Below are 20,415 nucleotides of genomic sequence, written 5' to 3' on the forward strand. Positions count from 1 at the left end.
CGTTAAAAGTTTTGATTCAATACACTATAACTTTGATTAATTTAAATGTGCTTTTCTTCAAAATGACATTCTGCATAAAATGTGTTACATATGTGTGTATATTTATATAAAAACTGTGCAATATATTATATATTAACTTATGTCCAAGATTCATTCATTTTCTTTTTGTACGCATTTTATCATTTTGTTCATATCATTTAATGGCTTCTTTTTCACGGTCCTTCGTCTTCGCTTGAACTATCAATTGTATAGCATAACTAAAAATTGAAAAATACAGATGTTATGTAACATCAAATACAAATGGATTATTTAATATGTTAAAGCAATAAAAATATATTAATTTTTATTTATTAAAGTAAAAAAGATTTTAAAGCTAATTTATATAAACATAGAAATAATGTTTCAAAATTTTTAACTATTTTTTGTAATACTTTATATACAACTTGACTGTTTACGCATATCATTATATACCTCATCCAGATCTGGTCTTTTCAGTATTTCCTCGAGTCCTGATAATTTCTCGAGATAATTTGGCGTGTTGCAAGCGTCAAGTACAAAAGCAAAACCGCGATGTTGATACTCCTTGATCAAAGGTGTCGAGCAAGCTGTACAAAATGGAGATCTATGGGTGACAGTCAGTTTCATTTCGTGGCCCCAAAGCGAGCCTCGTATCGTGTGAGGTACGCCACCCAATAATCCTATCAGCGGATTGTCGACATTCTCTCGACAATCGTCCCTGTCGTTATTCATCAGCGCTCTAGCTAAAATTCTAAAAAAAATTATAAAAAATTGAACTATTAAACCATCTACATTACAATTTAACTTACCCTTGGAAATGCTGTGTTACTGCCATAAGTAATTCAACCGCTAGACCTGCAGCGATTTGCGATAAACCTGGCCGACTTACGGTACATTGCTGATCGAGCGTTCTATCAGTTTGTGACTAGAATAAAAATAACAATCACAGAATTATAAAATATATCTTGTTTAAATTAGTTTATAAGGTGATTTATATTATAAATTTTTTCCGGGACTTAATGATGTTAAAAGAAAATATGTACTCACGTTTCCAGGTTGCGTTATATCGTTACAAAAGTAACATCCAAGATCATGTCCTGCAGGGTTCTGTATCGTTAAATTAGGCGAGGCAGAATCAGATAGATTGCGCATACCATGTCGTTGTACCGTATACGAATCGAAACCTAAAGCAGCGTTGATAGCTATTTTATTCGTTGCGGCACACAACAGGGTTGGCAACCATCTAGCTTCACGTGAATCCAGAAGCAAAAACACCACGTCGTGATTATTTACGAGTTCTTGAAGTTTACTCACAGCCTCCCTAGTCATTTCCATCATACTCTGGCCGACTACATGACCAGGCATGGGAATATGCAAGACCACACCTTCCACATTCTGCATAAGTGATTTATTGACTGAATTGAATAACTTTCTTTGAAATATCGTCTCACGATGCAACAAGTTTAATAGACGTATACTTACCATACTAGGACGTATCCTAAGTAAAGCATCTTTCGCGGCATGTACTTTGTGTCGGCGTTGTACTGCATCTTCATGTGTATACAGACTTTGGCGCACAGTATTGCTGTGCGAAACGGTAGAACTATCTACGAGCGTCATATTATTAATACCCCAGCCAAGAAGTACTCTTGCCACGGAACATCCAAGTGTACCGGCACCCAAGAGAAGGCATCGTAGACCACTGATCTTTTCCAAATCTAGATCAGGAACAAGGCGCCATTTCATCAATTTCAGATTTAAATTGATCGCTCTGTCTGATAGTCTAACATAACAAATATAAATAGCATTTTTTAATTTTTGTACATAAAAATCGTCGACTTGAAAAACTTAAACTTACTTGCTAGGATCCATAATGTTGGATAAGTCTGCGATGTTAGGACCCATTTTTCCATTTATATTAGCTTCCCATCCTACTAAATGTCCTTCAAAAATAGTTTCTCTCATGATTTCTATATCTTTATTTTCTTTGACTCTAAGTGTAAATATAACTGCAGTTTGTATTTTATCACTCCTTATGGACAAAACTTTGATGTCGCATGTAAAGCAATATGTAGGACAATGCCATAATAATAGGCACAAAAGATTTCGTAAGGGCCATCCAGGTTCTGCACTTGCGCAAGGATCATAAAATGCAAAGTATACCTCCTCCTTTATCGAATAAAGATAAATTTAAATTATTAATAAAAATAACAAAAGATTCTTTTATTTTTTGAATAAAATAAAAAAATGAAGAATAAGAGCATAACTTCGTCAAAATGTACCTGTTCTGAACCTTTTTTGTTGTTAACGCTTAGTTTTATATATTCAACTCCCTTAGACAAACTATCAACATTCAAATCATTCTTTCCAGATACAAAAACTGTGAAGAAGTTTCTCGATTTTGCATCCAGTTGAAGAAAGCTTGTATGTAATTTATCTATTTGATTGGACGTAAATTCGCCAGATGCGTATTTCATTGGTGCGACCAAATAAGTTTCCGGGAATGAGAAAGGAGTTGGATGTGCAACCCAATAATGAAACTTATACTTCTTGAGATCCGAATATGCAAATATTAAGAATATCGAAAGCCGCGAAGGCTTTTGCAAGGCTGTACCATCTTTGATACTATCAATAATGCATTTACCCATGGTATCGATAAACTTCTCAGGATTTATCTGTCTGAATGCTTCATAGGTATTCATGTTAATCATATAGCCACAGCATGCTATTCGAGAATTGTGAGAAGTTGTTTCCAAGTTTCTGAAACTCATCTAAATGGAGCTTACCCTGTTTATTACATTGACATAGAATTTAAACACAATATTAACTATATATTATTATTTATACTTTAGTAGCAATTTATTGATACTATTTTAGTTAAATGTTACAGGTATAATATATTCAGCTAATATTTGAACAATATTTGCTAATAATTGTGCTACTAGGGATATTATTATTAAGTTATTATTAATACACATGCAAATTACATTGCAAAATATTGTTTAATCTATATTTCCTTAAAAAAACATTAAATCATATTAATAATTAATAAATCATATTCTTATGCCAGTAATACTTACTCATTAAATGATGTACAATCAAGTATTAATGGGTTAGTCCTTCCTTCATCCATCGATTGAAGAGAAAAACTTCCCCACACATGTATCTTGATTTTTTCATCTAGTTTCAACTTGTCTATTTTCAATTCTGCAAATTTGGCCCAAAATGTTGGATCTGTTGCCGTTTTCAACTTTGTGAATCTTATTATTTCAGACATCTTTGGAAACTAATAATTTTCTTAAATCTGAAGGACAAAAGAAACGACAGTAAATAAAAAATAGATTATAACAAAAAAACAATAACAATACATGTGTACCGTTATCATAAATAAAGATAAGATTTCACAGATACATTAAAACATCATATACACAAGATTATTCTATAAAAAATAATCTCCTTGGCATTGAACAATATCGCAGAAAAATGCATGATACCGCAAGTTTGATCTTATATCACTTTTGCATTATAATTATACATCAACTTTTAGAAATGCAATTCTTCAAGTCGACGATTACGATAAAAAATGTAACGAACCTAGATATTTTGATAGTGGATCATGCCCTTCAAACAAAGAACATCTTTATCTGTCTCTCTCTTTCTCAAAACTACAAATTAATATTAATTAACACACACGCATATCAGAGTTGATTGTCAGTAACAATCGCTGCGAGTGTAAGCAAGTAGCGAATAGAAAGCGCATATATACAAACAGTAAACAAAGACGAACGTCACGTCACGTCGACCGCTGTTGAGTTGCGTCTGCGTCCGCCTGAAGTGAAGTTAGGCACAATCTAGAGCAGTGCGTCACGTACATACCTGACTTCAGACACGAGGAAAAGACAAATATACGAACTGCGTTTTAAGAACAAATATTTGAAAAGAATCGAAAAACTCGATCGAATGGCTTTATTAATCATTATCAGTTATCAGTTTATTTATTAACAATTGTAAATTAGAATTTTATTAATATTATTTTAAAAGAGGAGCGTTTCTTTTCATTATAACATTTATTCTGATTGCAACGTGTCACAACTTATTGACGCTCGTTTTATTTTTTCCGTTCTTTTATTCTAAATATTAATTAATCTTATTATTATAATTCTTATTATAATCTCCTAAATTCTTGAAAGTGGATCAAATTTCACTGTAAAGAGTGAACATCGAGCTAATCTTAGAAAAAAGTGGCCCAATTTTCAATTTTTAAGAGATTTCATTTTTTAGAGTAAAAGATTCTACTATTCCAAATAATTTAGGAGAAAATAATACAAATTATAATATGATATAAGAATTTAATAAATATAATTTATCAGAAGTGAAGCGCGGAATTTTACTTCATTCTAACTTCAGAGCGCTTGAAAATAATATATATCATCCTCCACTGTTTTTCTATCCGTTAACGCGAACGTGAAAAATCTTTTCGCGAAAAGAATTTATGTAGATGCTATCGATATGCAAGCGTGATTGCACGCTGCTTGAGCAAGTGGAACGGGAGGGAAAGGAGTTAAAAGTGCATCGAGGCGGTCGCGAAGATCGCGAGGACGATGATTCCGCAATCTGCAATTGGCTGCCAACGCATTTCTCTTCGGAGCGACACGACTTATATTGCTTCAAAAATTGTTTTCGATTTGCAAAAGGTAAGATCTCTTGAGTCGAGTGTAAAACCAAATATTTTTTGAAAGCATATTATAAAATTAAAAGAATTGTAATTAATTAATGCTGTGTTACGTAATCATAGTTATCGTATTTGCAAATATATCGGCAAATGCGCTTGAATGCGATCTCGGTCGGTGGCGCCTGAAGTTGGTCACCGAAACTGCGGCTGCGCTGAGCAGGCTGCGTACGTCGAACTGGTATCGTCGCGCCAATATGGCCGCACGGTATCGGCTGTTCGCAACGACGCGTCTGTGAGAGTGGGCTATCCGGAAGGGTGCCTAACTGCCCACCGAGGCAGGTCCAGGGAAAGATGTCGGACTACCTGAGATCCGCGCTCGGGTACCTGAACGGCGGAACCGCCGGCAACGAGTACGTCGGTCAGACGTTGGACATCAACAATGTGAAGCTGAGAGTGACGCGGCTGATCGCCGAGGGTGAGTCTATCATCTCCGGCTGGTACGAATCTCGGCTTACTGTCACAAGTGTCAGATCACATTCCGGCGACACCTCCTATCCGTGATTACAGCCGATAAGGTCGATCGTGTCCTATTTTTCCTCGTGTCGTGAAAAAAAAAAAGGCTGTAGATGATCGCGTGGAAATAAGGGCGGAGGAAAGGAAAAAGGAGCCAGGATTTCATCAATCTCGCGTGTGACATCTGTCCTTCTGTCATGTGTCAAGCATGTTTTGACACGCGGCCAGACAGCGCTTCAAGCACATTGCCATAATCTATTCTGACGTTAGCATGCGTCTCTCCTTCCTTATCGCATGCACTCACATTCCACAGATTCCACTTTGACTCGAATATTATTGGATATTACTATCTGTTCATCAGTTGACTGAACTTATCGTCTATTTTCTTAGAAGACTGTCTAGATCTTTCAAAATACAGACAATTTCCTTTGCTCGGTTCTCAAGTTTGCAACTTCTTTGAGAATGTATTGCAAAGCTATCTTGATATACCTTTCTAATTATATTTAGAATTTATTGATTGTATTAATATAGCTGACATCAGTTGAATAGTCGTACATTCCCTTTGTTTTATGATGCTGAATATTGAATCTGTATCACAATATACAGGAAGTTGATTTATTAAAAAGTTCAAGTTTCTTTTGAAAAAATTTGTATTATAATTTATTTGTAAAATTTTACAAAATTTGATATGTGTAGTGACTTTAAAAGATTATTTTTAAAAGTAAAAACTAAATAATGTGTATATCGTCAGGGAATGGAAAGTTACTTTTTAAAAGTAACTAGTTACAGTTACTCGTTACCGAGTAAAAAATGTAACTAGTTACAGTTACAGTTATCGCTTTTTAAAAGTAACTCGTTACAGTTACCGTTACTTAAAAAATAACTTTTCGTTACTTTTCCGTTACTTTTTTTAAATCAATTTAAAAATGTACTTTTGCATTTTTTTTTTATATGTAATACTGACAAATATATATAGTTTTATTTAAAAAAAAAAAAACAATGTAGAATGGCTCAAATAATAAATTAAATAAAAGTAAAATGAGAAGGGTTACGAGCCAAAAATGAAACAGTTTATTTCCGATAAGAATGACGATGACAATGTAATTAAATGTATAAATATATATTAGAACAACAACATGGATAAAACAAGATAAAAACAAACGATGTTTCCACATTTATTGTCATCGTCTTTTAAACTGTTTCGCTTTTGGGTTCGTAGCCCTTCTCATTTTACTATTATTTAATTTATTTTTTAATTTTTTTTAAACACAATTTTGTAATTATAAAACCTGTAAAATATGCAGCAAACACTGAAATATTTGTATGTCCTATGTATTACATAGAAGATAGAAGTGTAAAATAATTACTGAATCATAACGGCCGAATGTCTAAGAGCTTTCAAGTCTTATTGATAAGCGCTGTAAATAGCATGTATCCAATCGAACCGTGTTCAATCGTATGCAAAGTAACGACAAAAGTAACTGGAAATTTCGTTACCGTTACCCAAAAAATGTAACTCGTTACCGTTACAGTTACCAAAAAAAGAAAGTAACGCAGTTACCAGTAAAGTTACCAAAAAAGTAACTTGTAACTGTAACTTCGTTACAAGTAACGAGTTACTTCCATTCCCTGTATATCGTATATAATATTACAATAATTCAAAAAGTTTTTCTTTAATTTTTTACACTAATTATTTCATTTTTGATCAGAATTTACTGTATTATTGAAATGAAAAAATCTTTGTTTTTACTCTCTAATAGACATGTAAAATACAAATTTTAATTATGAAGTTATTATTCTAAAATGATAGATAATTTATAGTTTAAATAAATTACATTGTTAAATATACATAAAAAAATGTTTTAATTAATTTTTATAATTTATGTTTATTACTTACAATAGATGTGAACATTTATAGAAATTTGCAGCTCAAATTACTATTTTTTACATAAAATATATGGGGGCATTATTTAATCGTAGTAAATTACATTTATTTTTGCACATGATAAAACATGGGCGAAAGATATATAGTTCTCGTAATCGAATTATGTATCATTATTAACATTTAGATAATTTGTGGCAAACATCGTATCAACAGGTGGATGGGCATTGGTGTTTGCGGTAGAAGATGTCGCTACAGGAAAAGAATATGCACTTAAGGTAATAAAACTAGTTCAATATCATCCTTTTTGCAACTTATATTTTGTTGTATTGTAAAAAGATTATTTTTATTATTATAGAGACTTATTGCTGCTGATGAAGATGCAAACAGAGTCATTATACAGGAAATAGATACATTGAAGAGATTGTCGAATCATCCAAATATTATTCAGTTCTTGTATGCTCAACGACTAGAGCGAGATGAGCGAAAAGGATACGAGTATCTGGTTGTCACTGAACTGTGTCCTGGTGGTACCATAGCGGATATACTCAGGAACGTATCTGTAAATACACTGACTCTCGCCCAAGTGTGCAAGATAGCCTATCAAGCAACACGTGCGATACATCATATGCATAGCCAGCAACCAGAACCCCTCGTGCATCGGGACATCAAGCTGGAAAACTTTTTGCTCGGAAGAGACGGCCTTGTGAAACTTTGTGATTTTGGTAGCGCCACGACACAGCAAATATTACCGGATCCATCATGGAATGCTCAAAAACGCGCCTCTCTAGAAGATCAGATGGCCAAGTATACAACCCCCATGTATCGTGCTCCGGAAATAATGGATACGTGGAACAATGAACCTATAGGGCCTCCGGTGGACTGTTGGGCTGTAGGATGTATATTGTATTCTTTAATTACGTTGCGACATCCTTTTCCTGAAGGTGAGAAAATCAGTGATTTGTTAAGTACTAAGTTGAATAGATTGTACAGATATTATAATTGATAATAAATGTAAAAGCATAAGATAACTCATTAGAAAGGATATAATAATATTGAAATATCTTTGATTTTTTGAAGATACAAAAAAGTACTTAATATGATTTACACAATTTCAAAATATGAATATGAAGAATATAATTTTTTCCTTAATGTCTCAACTTATAAAAAATAATAATTATATATATATATATAGAAATTTATTGAGGAAAAACTGTAAAAAATATTTTTAGACGTATAAACTTGAATGTGCATGCTAAGTTTAAGTTTGCTTTTTGTTATATTCTTGCACTAGACTGCACTAGAACTTTTTCGCTTTCAAATATCAAGCATATACTTATTTCATTTTAAATTTTAAAGTGTACATTTCAGTTTTAGAAATCCAATATTATTTAAGCATTTTTCGTGCAGGTAACAAACTAGCAATCGTAAACGGCAAGTATCCACCGTTACCACCCAATCCACGGTACGCGTGTCTGCACGATCTGGTGAAGGGATGCCTGCAAATCTCGCCAATACAAAGATTAACGACAGCACAGCTCTTGGAACGTCTAGCGGCAATCGCCGAATCGAACAATTTCGATCCTAGAGAACCGCCGCGAATCGAAGTCCCAATCAAACCGTCACCACCTCCACGACCAACACCACCACCACCAGCACCACCGTCAAGTGTGCCAGCGTCGGTCCCTCGTTCCACCACGCCGGTAACGATGCCACCGCCAAGACCGGCGCCCGTGCAAACGGCGGTGTCCAAAGTGCCGGCAACTCAGAGCTCGACCGGCCTATTCAACTCGCTAAGAGGCGGCGCCGGTAGCATTCTGCGCAATTTAAAAGATACCTCCAGTAAAGTGATGCACACCGTTCAACAGAGTATGGCTAGGACAGAATTGGACGCGAGTTATTTAACGTCACGCATACTCATTATGCCGTATCCAGCCGACGGAATCGAATCCGCTTACAGAGCTAATCACGTGGAAGACGTAAGAGTATTTCTCCAGACTAGACATCCACCGCCCGCCAAGATTCAACTCTACAATCTATCCCGTGGTCGGCCGAATGTTACACGACTCCCCGGTAGACACATTGATTGTTCGTTCGCCTACGCCACTCCGGAATCGAATGCGCCCATGCTTTTCGCTCTGTACCAGATCTGTCAAGATATCTATCAATATCTGAACGCTGACTTCAATCACGTGGTGGTGCTATACTGTACTGTGAGTATGTTGCAATCTAAATTGCGTGATTAAACGCTTGTTAAATGACACAATAACATGATTATTCTACTGGTTTGTCTTTACAGGATGGGTATCGAGCGAGTGCCACAGTGGCATGCACTCTGCTGATCCATTGCAGGGCCTTGACCAGTGTTGAGGAGGCGATCGCTCTGTTCACAACGAGACGCTGCCAGCCGCCGCATTTGCAACCTTCTGAACTACGCAGTATTAATTACATGAGTATGCTCAGTAGCGGCCGGCCTCCGCATATAAAACCGCTGGTTCTCCGTTCCGTTATCATACAGCCGGTGCCGTTATTCACCAGAGCGAGAGATGGCTGTCGACCATATATAGAAATTTATAGTAACGGCGCGTTGGTCTTCACGACGAAGAAGGCTAATTATGAAGAAATGAAGCTATTTGGAATGATGGAGGGCAAGGTCTGCCTGATTCTAGGAGACGCTGCTGTACGCGGTGACGTCACTCTAGTAATATACCACGCCAGGCAGCAGCTCGGCCGTGTAATTGGTATTAAAATCGCCTCATTACACTTCCACACTGGTTACGTACCCATCACCGAGAACGCCTTGACATTTGAGAAACGCGATCTGGACGATGCTCCTGAGGTCGGTGGCAAGTTCCGTATTGTGCTGAATGTTATGATAGGCGAAGAAAACTCGAAACTGTCGAGGGTGCCGGCGCCGTGGGAAGCGGAAACACATGTCAAGCTCGTACCGGATCCACTGTTTGGTTCGACATTGGAAATGGAAGAAACTCTGGAGAACTTCAGGACAGCTTCTCAAAAGGAGGAGGTAGAATGTTTCGTTATCGTTAAATATACATTATAATTGGAAAGTTGATGGTAATCGGTAATAATTGACGTTGTAGGCTCAGAAAGTATCGCCGAGTGAACCCGACAAGATTTCACAACACGAAGCGGTACCTGAACAACAGCCAGAACAGCCAAAGGAGGAAGAGCCAATCAAGATCGAAGAGAACAGCTTTCAGGAAGCCGATTTGTTGAATCTCGGCATGCCGGATAATACCAATAATACCTCAAATACTCCTGCCACCGCGGCGGCAAATCCAGGATTAGATATCTTTTCTAGTTCTAGTCAGAACGAAAGCGATCTCTTAGGTGGTTTCGGCGTATCGGCGTCGCAGGCCAAGGCCACCAATTCGATACCCTTAATTAACAATAACTCCTCTACTAACTTTTTGTTCGAACACGACAATTCTACGACAAGGAGCAGTAACACAAGTAATTTGAACAACAGCAATTTGAATATGAATGATTTATTATTCGGACAGAATCAGACAACGTCAAGCAATGTTAAAGAAGTTAACGACCTGATGTTTGATCCATTGGGCGGGAACGTTTCAGGCAATCTTCTCGGCGACATCGCGGCGACAGGTACTGCGAAGCTGAACACCGCTAAGAGTCCGAATTCCGAAGAGAACTTCCCACGAAATGCCAGTGTACCAAACTTCGCTGCTCAAGCTAACAAAGATCCATTCGCCAATCTGGCTGGATCATTGGGCGCTGGTCTGGCGGGCAGTTGGAACGGCACGCCAAGAAATTCGAATACCCCTCAGTCAGCAAGTCCAGCGCCTGCGAGTACACCGATCCATTCTAGCCCGAACATGATGCACAAAACCAATGCGACGACTAACGAGACCAATGGCGCAAACAACGTCGCCTCGGACAGTGGTAAAGCGAAGGAAAAGACGAGCGGCGATGCGTTTGAAGATCTGCTCGGTAGCCAGGGATATAATTTCTTCAGTTCGCGCAAAGCAGATAAAGATAGCCCGAAGACAATAAATCAGATGCGAAAAGTGGAAGCGGCCAAGTCGATGGATCCCGATAGGTTAAAAATTGCTGAGTGGACAGAGGGAAAGAAAGGAAATTTACGGGCCTTACTCTGCTCCCTACATACGGTTCTATGGCCGGAGGCTGATAGGTGGCAACGTTGTGAAATGCATCATTTGGTCACGGCTGCGGACGTCAAAAAAGCTTATAGGAAAGCTTGTTTGGCTGTACATCCAGACAAGGTACTTGAATCTTATCAAACATCATTATTTACACAATTCTTTTTATTATGTAAATATTAATGTTTTTTACATTATTTGCAAAATAGTAACATCTTTTAATTTTCTAATTAATGTTGAGATAATTGATTAATAATAGCAATATATATATTTTGCATACTTAATTATTCATTTTTAATTAGTAATTAATTCTTTTAACTTTGATGAAATTAAATTAAATAACAGAAATATGTTTTAATTAGTATTGTTTAAAATAATATAAGATGAATATAAGCTAGTAAAGAAAAAAAATTAATCACTCTAAATAATTATTTTGTTAATTAAACATTACTTTTCTTAGAGTAGTTTTTATTTCAAAAGTAAAAATTTAACGCGAATCTGTTTCTGTGTTACAGCAAGCAGGTACAGCAAACGAGAATATAGCAAAGTTGATTTTCATGGAGCTGAACAATGCGTGGAGCACGTTCGAGAACGATGCGTCGCAGCAAAATCTATTTAGCTAATTTTAATGATTGTTATCCGTTATTGAGAACCCGTCTCTGTAATTAATTTAGTTCCTAGCGGAAGGGGAGCTAAGAATGGAGCAGGAATCTCGTTACCCATGAGATGACTGTATCCATGTAACTGCATTCCGACTACGTTATTTTAGCTGTAGAGAGAAAGACAGGGTGCGAGAGAAAGAGAACGAGAGAGAAAGTAAAGTCTTCAGAGACGACTGCGAGTTCAGCGAAGCGGTGCTTCAGGACGCGTCTCCTTATTGTTTCAACGCCTTGTAAACCTAGTTAAAATGCTCCCAATTATGGCAGTGCGGCGTAACGTATATGTATATAACGCAAATGTACATTAAAAAGAGGATTCCAAATATACGAAGCTATTTTCCGGCCGAAAAGAACTTTGCACTATTGTCCACTGAAGATTCGAGGATTGCCGTAGAGGTATTCCGTACGTCACAATATTTATCATTATTTTAATTATGAAAACAAATTGCAATAACAAAAATTATACAATGCTGCTAAACTGATGTATACTATATATTTTACGAAATTATAAAATTATATTTTATGCGTAATTATTGTTATACTATTGTGCAAATTTATTTTTTCTGATAATTAGGACACGGAATACCATTACTGGTAAACAAGATACTAGTAGAAAAAAATCTTAAATGGAATAAGCAATTTTTAATATATTTAATTAAATTAATTCTCTGTTAATAAAATTAAATAATTTTATTAAAATCAATTATTTTGATTAATTTAATAATTTAACGGAAGCATGAAGTGTTATACAAAAGAAACTTAATATTACAGTTGATACAATTCATTTTCAAACTTTTATGTGAATAATTATAATTTTTCCCAACATTAAGTGTCCGAACATTTTTTGGTTTATCTTTAACAGATATTCTTTGACTAATTTAAAATAAAAATTTTTTTAAGTAAAATTTTGAAGCCTATTGCAGTTTTTTTATCTTTAGTAATTAAGTTTTAAATTAAAGGTTCCAAAAAGCAGTGTTTGGTTGAATTTGAATAATATATTTAATAAGTGTATTTTCTATGTTATTTAATTATTTAAAAATGTAGTTTGAAAAAATTTTATATTTGTCCACAGATTTAAAATTGTGAGCAGACTAACAACGAAATAAAAACCGAATGTTTCTTTATACAATCCTAAAGTTTCCAGTTGAACTCCTTAAATCCTGATTTACATATTTTTTTATATTTTTTAGTTCTTCCATATGTGACATCTACAGTCATCAATCTTTCATAACTCGAAATTATGATTTTTCTTATTTTGTTACTTATATCGCTCGAAAAAGGATTCAAGTTGTCCCAAGAGACATTATCAAATCAGGTTAGAACTTCCGGGACACTTCGTATTAGGAGGAGCTCAAGAAATCCATTCTTTTTTAATTCATAGGACACTGTGAGAGACATTTATAACGGGCGTCAGCAAAATCCACGAGTGTTAGTGGCATTGTCAGAGAGCCGCCGATACACGCAAGGACACACGTACACCAAGAGAGACAGGCGCAATACATGAGTATGCCACGAGCGCGCTCGTGTGGACCACAGGATGCCACAGGGGTGAAATTTAAAGGGAGGGGCTGCTCTCGCGAAAATGGCCGTTACACACGGGGTAGATCGTCCGGGGGTGGACAAGTGACGGGTGGCTCATCGTCCGCGTCCTCCGCACCGACCAATTGACCGAGTGCCTCGCGACGATTGACACGGTTTACCCGATCGACGGCTATTATGCGGCGGTGGCTCAAAAGCGATCCCTGCTCTGCTCTTCTTAAACCCCCACCAGACGCGCGACCTTCTATCCCTTCCGTCAAGAGGTAAGGTCGTCTCTGTTTTGTGCATTCTCGAATCGCGTACGGATTACAGTGTTTAGAATGTGATTTAGAATCTCTTCCCTTTGAAGTGTGCGTGCACGCTGTAACGCGAATATATGTGCTTGTTATAACATAAAAGTTATTTTGACAAGTGCAAAAAAGAAAATGGAACAGGGTAACTACTCTTGACAGATGAAAGATACTGTTAGAAATCTTATACTTATGAATTGTTGACATTAATAAATTATTGTTCGGTTCGCGTTTTCTTCGTAATACATACAATGGATTATTTTTTTTATAAATATTTATAACAGTGCAGGATAGATAATTATAAGTATCTTGTGCTGAAAAAATTCTTCATGGAGTATAATTTAGAAATGACTTGAGATAAATTATACATCATGCACCCGATAATATTAATAAAATGCTGACAAAAAAAAATATTTGTTAATATAATTAAAATAAAGTATTGTTGAAACTTATCTGTCATAATTAAAATAAAATATTGTTAAAACTTATCTGTCATACGTATTAATAATATATTAATGATACACATTAAAATAGTAATTTTTTAATGAAAATGTTTTTTTTACAGATTAGGCCCACGCTTCAGCAATGTACATCAAACAAGCTAAATAGAAAAAGAGGAAGGGGAGCATAAGGAAAACTGAGGAAGATGCCTAGCTCCTATACTGGAGTTGTAATCCTCCTCTTGTTAGGGACTTCTGTGTCAGTATCCGGTACTGCGGATGCTGCCAAGTCTCTGAGAGCGGCGAAGGCCAGGCTCAGATCATCTTACGCATCGTGGCGGATAGTGGTATGTTTAACTCAGCCTCAGACTCCTTTCAAGGCAGACGTACAGAAAGCATGGGAGGAAGCGAGACTGGAATCTTTTCATGCGGACATGGATGTGTCATATATAGAAACAAGGATGACACCCATGACAGATTCCTTGTTATATCCCCTGTCAGTGTTAAACAAATTTTGTACAGACATCGAAGGCGGAAAGACAGTATTAAGCCTTATTATAGGAGGAGGATCGGCAGCCAGATTTCTCGTTACGGCTGCTGCCGCCTTGAACCTTCCAGCTCTGTGGTTACCGTTTACGCACAGAGACTTTCTTCGCCAGGTATACATCCACATTCACGAACTTTGTCGCTTATATAATTACAATGTCTTACAATACAAAGATAAAAGTGATTACTTTTTGTTTACAGGGAAATCTTGGCCGGTTTGAGAACCGTATAGGTTCCAGTCCCAAAGAAGTCGGAGCAGCAGCTGCCGCTTTAATGCATCGGGCTAATTGGCACGCGTTTACTCTCCTCATTGATACTACCCTCCTGCCCGTCACCCATCTTTTACAAACGAATCCACCAACGTTAACACCTCGTGCAATTATACACCTTCCGACAAACGACAGAACTTTAAGATTAAGGCTGAGGCGGGTAGCCGAAGAGAGTGGCAGTGGTGGAGTCGTAGTAATGGCCTGCGACCTGAATAATGCCCGGAAGATTCTCGGTGCAGCCGGCAAGTTCGAGATGCTCACGGGCAGATTCTTGTGGCTCTGGCTGGATCTTAAGGCGGAACTGCGACCGAACGAGCCCAACATCATCAGTTCGCATCTTCTTCACAGCTCGCGTGTCGCCGTTGGGACCGACGACAATTTACGGCTCTTGGAGCGAACAATAAATCTCGCGTCAGACGATAAGCGACTTCCCCCGCTGAATCCGCTGCCGAGTCTAGCCAACGATATACATCGGCTACAAGAGTATAGATGGCGAGAGGAAAAGATCGTGATTAAGCGAGAGGACAAAAGTTTCAGTTTTGAAGATGAAGAGGAGGTCGTGAGACTCCCAAGTGACAGGGAACTTAATTCCAAGAGTTTTATGCCGGTCGGAATGCTTGCGCTCAGACCATCTGGTATCAAAATCATGGGCGGTGACACCATACTGACTAGAATGCTGAGAGAGACCTCGCAGGCTTTGGACGAGACTTTTCTAGAAACAAAGACGAGGCTGGGTCGTATGCGCGAAGCGCAGATCAAAGAACAGTTTGTACCGGAATGCTATTCGGATCGTAATACTAAATTCATGAAGAGCGATACACGAGAAAATGTATCTGCAATTTTGACGAGCAAATTGAGAAAATCCATGGGACAAATCTCCAAGGACAAGGCAGAATTCCAATTGCTGAATTTGCAAGCCGTCCGGTTTCCCGGGAATAAGACTCAATTAAGGTTCAATTTGTTCTTAAAATATTTGTATCTATTACTAGAAAATGGAATAATCAATGTCATCAATGTTTAACAGGTGGACTAAGGTCGGCACTATCAAGGGAGGCAGGGAAGTCCGTTTAGATACCATAATCTGGCCGGGTGGCGGCATCATGCCGGCGTATCTCGAGCAGGGCGGCGAGAAGGTCGGGATGCCGATTTATAGTATCGTGACCGTACAAGCATCACCTTTTACCATGGTCACGAGTTTGCAAGAGGGTTTCTGTTTGCGCGGCCTCACCTGCCGGCAGGGTAAAACCATGATGTGCTGTTACGGCCTGAGTATGGACTTGCTGTCTTTGGTGGCGCGCGAGCTTGGATTTCGTTTCAATCTATATCTAGCGGAGGATGGATTATTTGGCAAACAGAATAACCGGAACGGCACATGGAACGGTGTGATGGGTGAGCTGGTGTCCGGTCGGTCACAGCTGGCGTTTGCGGCCTTGAGTGTATCCACCCATCGTGCCAAAGTGGTGGATTTCACCACGCCGTACTACTTCAGCGGCGTGAGTTTTCTCACGGCGCCGAAGCTACGTTCTGAGATACCGCTATTTGCGTTTCTGTTTCCGTTCAGCACGGAGCTATGGATCGCCGTATTTACGTCACTGAATCTCACAGCGATCGCCGTCGCTCTCTACGAATGGTTTAGTCCATTCGGCTTGAATCCCTGGGGCAGGCAGCGCAGCAAGAACTTCTCCATCGCCTCCGCGTTGTGGGTGATGTGGGGTCTCCTGTGCGGCCACCTCGTGGCCTTCAAGGCGCCAAAGTCTTGGCCTAACAAGTTCCTTATTAACATTTGGGGCGGCTTCTCCGTTATCTTTGTGGCCTCGTACACGGCTAATATAGCCGCCCTTATCGCTGGTCTCTTTTTTCATTCTGCAGTGAGCAATTATCATGATAAAAGCGTGAGTACCTTGACTCTTTATAAATTCACGAGTGTTTATAAGCGATAAGAATTAATACAGGAAATAAAAAAGAAAGAATTTCTGAGAATATAATTATTTTCTATTAATTATTTAGTATAGTAATTATTTACATAAAATTCACATTAAATATTATGTCTATAGGTAATACACGGTTTTGGAATTTAAATAGCAAAAGAAAATATTTATTTCTTGTTCTATCTTGTTTTCGGTCACATGTGTGTATGGATTTAGATTTTTGAATATATTATATTACAGTTGTTGTCACAAAGAGTTGGTGCACCGAAAGCTTCCGCGGCCGAATATTATGTGCAAAAAGCGAATCCGGAATTATGGTCCCACATGGCTCGATATTCCTTGACAAACGTCGCTGAGGGTGTGGAAAAATTAAGAAACGGTACCTTGGATATTTTGATCTCGGACACGCCGATTCTGGATTATTACCGAGCGACCGACAATGGTTGCCGCTTGCAGAAAATCGGCGATACTATCAACGAGGATACTTATGCAATCGCGCTTACGAGAGGACATCCCTTGAAAGAGAGTATATCTAAAATTGTAGCGAATTATACAAGCAACGGATTGCTCGACATTCTGCAAGAAAAATGGTAAGCGATACGCAAAAATAAGTGCAAAAATTGGATAATCGATATCGGTTCGCGTGCGACTTTTCTTTTTATTTGCGCGATAACGAGAGCGTAATAATTACCTTAGACGAAAATACATTAGGTGATAAATAAAGTTCGACGCGCAGAATATGTGCACTGCGCGAGAAAAACATAAGCAAGTATGTTATTTATCTCTTTGAAAATTCACTTCGCATAAAATTAATTTATTTGGAAAATCACACGTGTATTGAATACAGTCTATTATATAAAACATATTGTATATATTAAACATATATAATATAAATTTACTTATTAGTTTTACAGCTATTAGTTTTATATATTTTATACGTTTTTTATATGTTTATTTAACAATGAGATCATCGGTATTAAAAAAAAAGTATTAAAATCAGTGAGGTAAACACCTTATATAAAGCGAGCTAATTTCAGGTACGGCGATCTACCTTGTCTGAGCGGTCGAGCAGGGATGGACTTAGATTTTGATCCAGGTGGTCAACCCAGGCCACTGGGAGTCGCATCCGTGGCTGGAGTGTTTTGCCTTCTCGGGATGGGTGTGGTGCTCGGAGCAATTATATTGGCGGGAGAACATCTCTTCTACAAATACACGCTGCCTCGATTGCGACATAGACCGGAAGATTCCATCTGGCGTAGCCGCAACGTCATGTTCTTCTCGCAGAAACTGTACAGGTTTATCAATTGCGTGGAGTTGGTCTCGCCGCATCATGCTGCTCGCGAATTGGTGCACACGGTGCGTCAGGGCCAGATTGCATCGCTTTTTCAGAAAAGCGTTAAACGAGTGCGTATCCTCGATTTTTTAAAAGGCTCACAAGTTTGCGATTTAAATTCGATAATGTAAAAACTGAAATAATTGAAAAAACTTAAGAGATATAATAAAAAATTTTAATAAATTAATAATATAATTAAATTTTTTACTTAATTTTTGTAATTCTTAGAGATATAGTTTATTTGAAAATTTATGTTGGGGCGTACTTAATTTTAATTTGGGCGATACGATTAATTTTATTTTTAAATATCTACAATGTTTCCATGTTCCAGAAGGAACATGAACAACGTCGCAGACGTAAGAGCAAAGCACAGTTCTTCGAGATGATTCAGGAAATTCGAAGGTAAGGGAATATTTTCAAATTTGTTAAAAAATATAATTTTTTTTCTCTGTTGATAAGGCCAAAATTTTTTTATAATCTGTCACATCAGAGCAATAGGAGAGGAGATTAGAAAGTGCATAAAACTTCTGAATATATTTAAATATCTTTCAGAGTACAACAAGAAGAAAAGATCGAGACGGTACCCGAGGAGCATGAGACCGCCAAGACCACGAAAAAAGATGAGAAATTGGGAAAAGGTAGAGAGAGGAGTCGTAGCAAGAGTCCACTGATGCCTCGAAGTCCTAAACGGTCAGAAAAAAGTAGAAGCTCGACAAACTTGTCAGCGTCTCGTTTAGGATTGTCGCCGGTGAATCTCGACGCGCCAATGAAGCCGCGCGAGTTCACGCTCAGCAGCACTAATTTGCGCGCGAGAAGTCCGCTAGAGACGGTAGGGCGTAGATTGAGCCACGGAGACGGCGGATCGCCGCCGCCGCGTCTTGCTAGCTTCGGTGGTAGCGCCACTCTGCGTCCATTAGCTCCTACCAGAAGCGATTCGACTAGCGGTGGCACACCGACCATTCGTCATGATTCTACCGTTGGGGGTGGCGGCGTGCCAACGCCGAGATATCCTCGCAGTCCAGCCAAGCGAGGTCAATCCTTCCCGGTGTTCGCTACTCTGAGACCACCACACTCGGCTGGCTATCAGTCCAGGAGCCCACTATTGTCGCCCAACAGCGAACTCACATCCGCCATCGGGAGGAAATTATCACGCGAATGGGGCTCCGGAACTATTGACCTCACCAGGTCATCGGAGGCTATAGGCAGTGGTAGTGGCGGCGGCGGAGGTGGTAGTCGTGGTTCAACGTATACCCTGAATCAGGAAATGACGCTTTCCTTGAGTCGTCCCGGCGAGGAGAAAACACAAGAGGAAATGTTGTCGATCAAGAAGCCCATACGGCGTGCTAGGAGTCACGAGAATCGCGACAGTAGTAAGCTAATGGCAGACCTGCCGTCGCCGAGATTGACCCAGCCAGTGGTGGGCGGTCAGTTTGTGAGCGAGCGAACCAAGAAGCAGCTGGACTCTGAGCTGAAGGCCATTCTAACTGCCAGGGCTCACCACCGCGACCTGCATCCTCCTTGATAGGAGACCGCCCAGTATTAAGGGAGAGTTCTTGAAAGCAGTTCGGTTTTTGGAGGATTGCTGAGCCTTTGAGGGGCTTTGATTGATTTTAAGCAATATCAGATTTATAGGTCAATTTGTTAGAGGAATCCAACAATTTATCAGAGAAATTAAGAACTAGTCAGAGGCACGGTGATACGAGTAAATGGAAAGAATTTTCTGCTGTTGGAGTGGGGGGGGGGATGAGGTAAAAAGAACGGAGAAAGATCTCTTTGATTGTTCATACGTTGTTACGTACATTGATAATATAGGATAAACAAAAGTGCTATAAACTCTAGTAGTGATGTCTTAAATAGGTAGCGAGACACATACGAGTACTAAGATATTTTCTTGTTGACATTTTAACTCTACATTAACCGGCAGCCTGGGGTGAGTCTCTCTCAATTGCTATGGTACCAGATATTGTACGCTGCAGCGTTTCTCAACTCCGATCTTCGACGAATTCCGTCACGATCTTAGTACGTAGTGGATAGAGCTCTTCCAAAAATTATCTCAAAACCAGTTTATGTAAAAAAAGGCATTCATCAGGTCAGGTCTGTCCAAATTTATCGAGCGGGTCTCCATCCGCAACCATTCGCATCACTGACTCCCAGCGACGGCGATCGATTAGCCGTACATCAAGC

General features: G+C 38.5%; 3 protein-coding genes across 4 annotated transcripts; 2 read left to right on the top strand and 1 right to left on the bottom strand.

Moving 5' to 3' along the window:
• Positions 1-129: 129 nt before the first annotated feature.
• On the bottom strand, positions 130-3,644 carry Atg7 (Autophagy-related 7). The gene is made up of 9 exons (XM_018542872.1): positions 3,613-3,644; positions 3,099-3,322; positions 2,301-2,778; positions 1,877-2,187; positions 1,501-1,801; positions 1,066-1,413; positions 828-943; positions 472-769; positions 130-257 (listed from the first exon to the last, which is right to left on the bottom strand). The coding sequence occupies exons 2-9, from the start codon at positions 3,293-3,295 to the stop codon at positions 213-215; spliced, it is 2,094 nt and encodes a 697-aa protein (XP_018398374.1). The 5' UTR covers positions 3,296-3,322; positions 3,613-3,644; the 3' UTR covers positions 130-212.
• A 1,352-nt stretch (positions 3,645-4,996) lies between these two features.
• aux (cyclin-G-associated kinase) lies at positions 4,997-12,351 on the top strand. 2 transcript variants are annotated; one of them, XM_018542823.1, is made up of 8 exons: positions 5,010-5,165; positions 7,302-7,363; positions 7,444-8,029; positions 8,496-9,298; positions 9,385-10,110; positions 10,187-10,559; positions 10,683-11,350; positions 11,743-12,351. In XM_018542823.1, exons 1-8 carry the CDS (start codon positions 5,042-5,044, stop codon positions 11,848-11,850), a joined length of 3,450 nt encoding a protein of 1,149 aa, XP_018398325.1. In that variant the 5' UTR covers positions 5,010-5,041; the 3' UTR covers positions 11,851-12,351. The 2 variants fall into 2 exon arrangements, with proteins under 2 accessions (XP_018398326.1, XP_018398325.1); XM_018542824.1 differs by having other exon boundaries at positions 4,997-5,165; positions 10,187-11,350.
• A 2,010-nt stretch (positions 12,352-14,361) lies between these two features.
• On the top strand, positions 14,362-19,753 carry LOC108776325 (uncharacterized). The gene is made up of 7 exons (XM_018542908.1): positions 14,362-14,814; positions 14,903-15,921; positions 15,995-16,862; positions 17,139-17,488; positions 17,936-18,302; positions 18,563-18,633; positions 18,784-19,753. Exons 1-7 carry the CDS (start codon positions 14,362-14,364, stop codon positions 19,751-19,753), a joined length of 4,098 nt encoding a protein of 1,365 aa, XP_018398410.1.
• The last annotated feature ends 662 nt before the right edge of the window (positions 19,754-20,415 follow it).

Source organism: Cyphomyrmex costatus, unplaced genomic scaffold (assembly GCF_001594065.2).
Source record: "Cyphomyrmex costatus isolate MS0001 unplaced genomic scaffold, Ccosl1.0 scaffold35, whole genome shotgun sequence".
In the NCBI taxonomy this organism is placed as follows: domain Eukaryota; kingdom Metazoa; phylum Arthropoda; class Insecta; order Hymenoptera; family Formicidae; genus Cyphomyrmex; species Cyphomyrmex costatus.

Bases quoted from the DNA above. Each gene is read 5' to 3' on its own strand.
- aux (XM_018542824.1), top strand. From the start codon at position 5,042: ATGTCGGACTACCTGAGATCCGCGCTCGGGTACCTGAACGGCGGAACC. The intron at 5,166-7,301 runs GTGAGTCTATCA...TCGTATCAACAG, and splicing joins GACGCGGCTGATCGCCGAGG to GTGGATGGGCATTGGTGTTT. The intron at 7,364-7,443 runs GTAATAAAACTA...TTATTATTATAG, and splicing joins GAAAAGAATATGCACTTAAG to AGACTTATTGCTGCTGATGA.
- Atg7 (XM_018542872.1), bottom strand. From the start codon at position 3,295: ATGTCTGAAATAATAAGATTCACAAAGTTGAAAACGGCAACAGATCCA. The intron at 2,188-2,300 runs GTACATTTTGAC...TATTCGATAAAG, and splicing joins ACAAAAAAGGTTCAGAACAG to GAGGAGGTATACTTTGCATT. The intron at 1,414-1,500 runs GTAAGTATACGT...TCACTTATGCAG, and splicing joins TTAGGATACGTCCTAGTATG to AATGTGGAAGGTGTGGTCTT.
- LOC108776325 (XM_018542908.1), top strand. From the start codon at position 14,362: ATGCCTAGCTCCTATACTGGAGTTGTAATCCTCCTCTTGTTAGGGACT. The intron at 18,303-18,562 runs GTGCGTATCCTC...TCCATGTTCCAG, and splicing joins TTCAGAAAAGCGTTAAACGA to AAGGAACATGAACAACGTCG. The intron at 18,634-18,783 runs GTAAGGGAATAT...AATATCTTTCAG, and splicing joins ATGATTCAGGAAATTCGAAG to AGTACAACAAGAAGAAAAGA.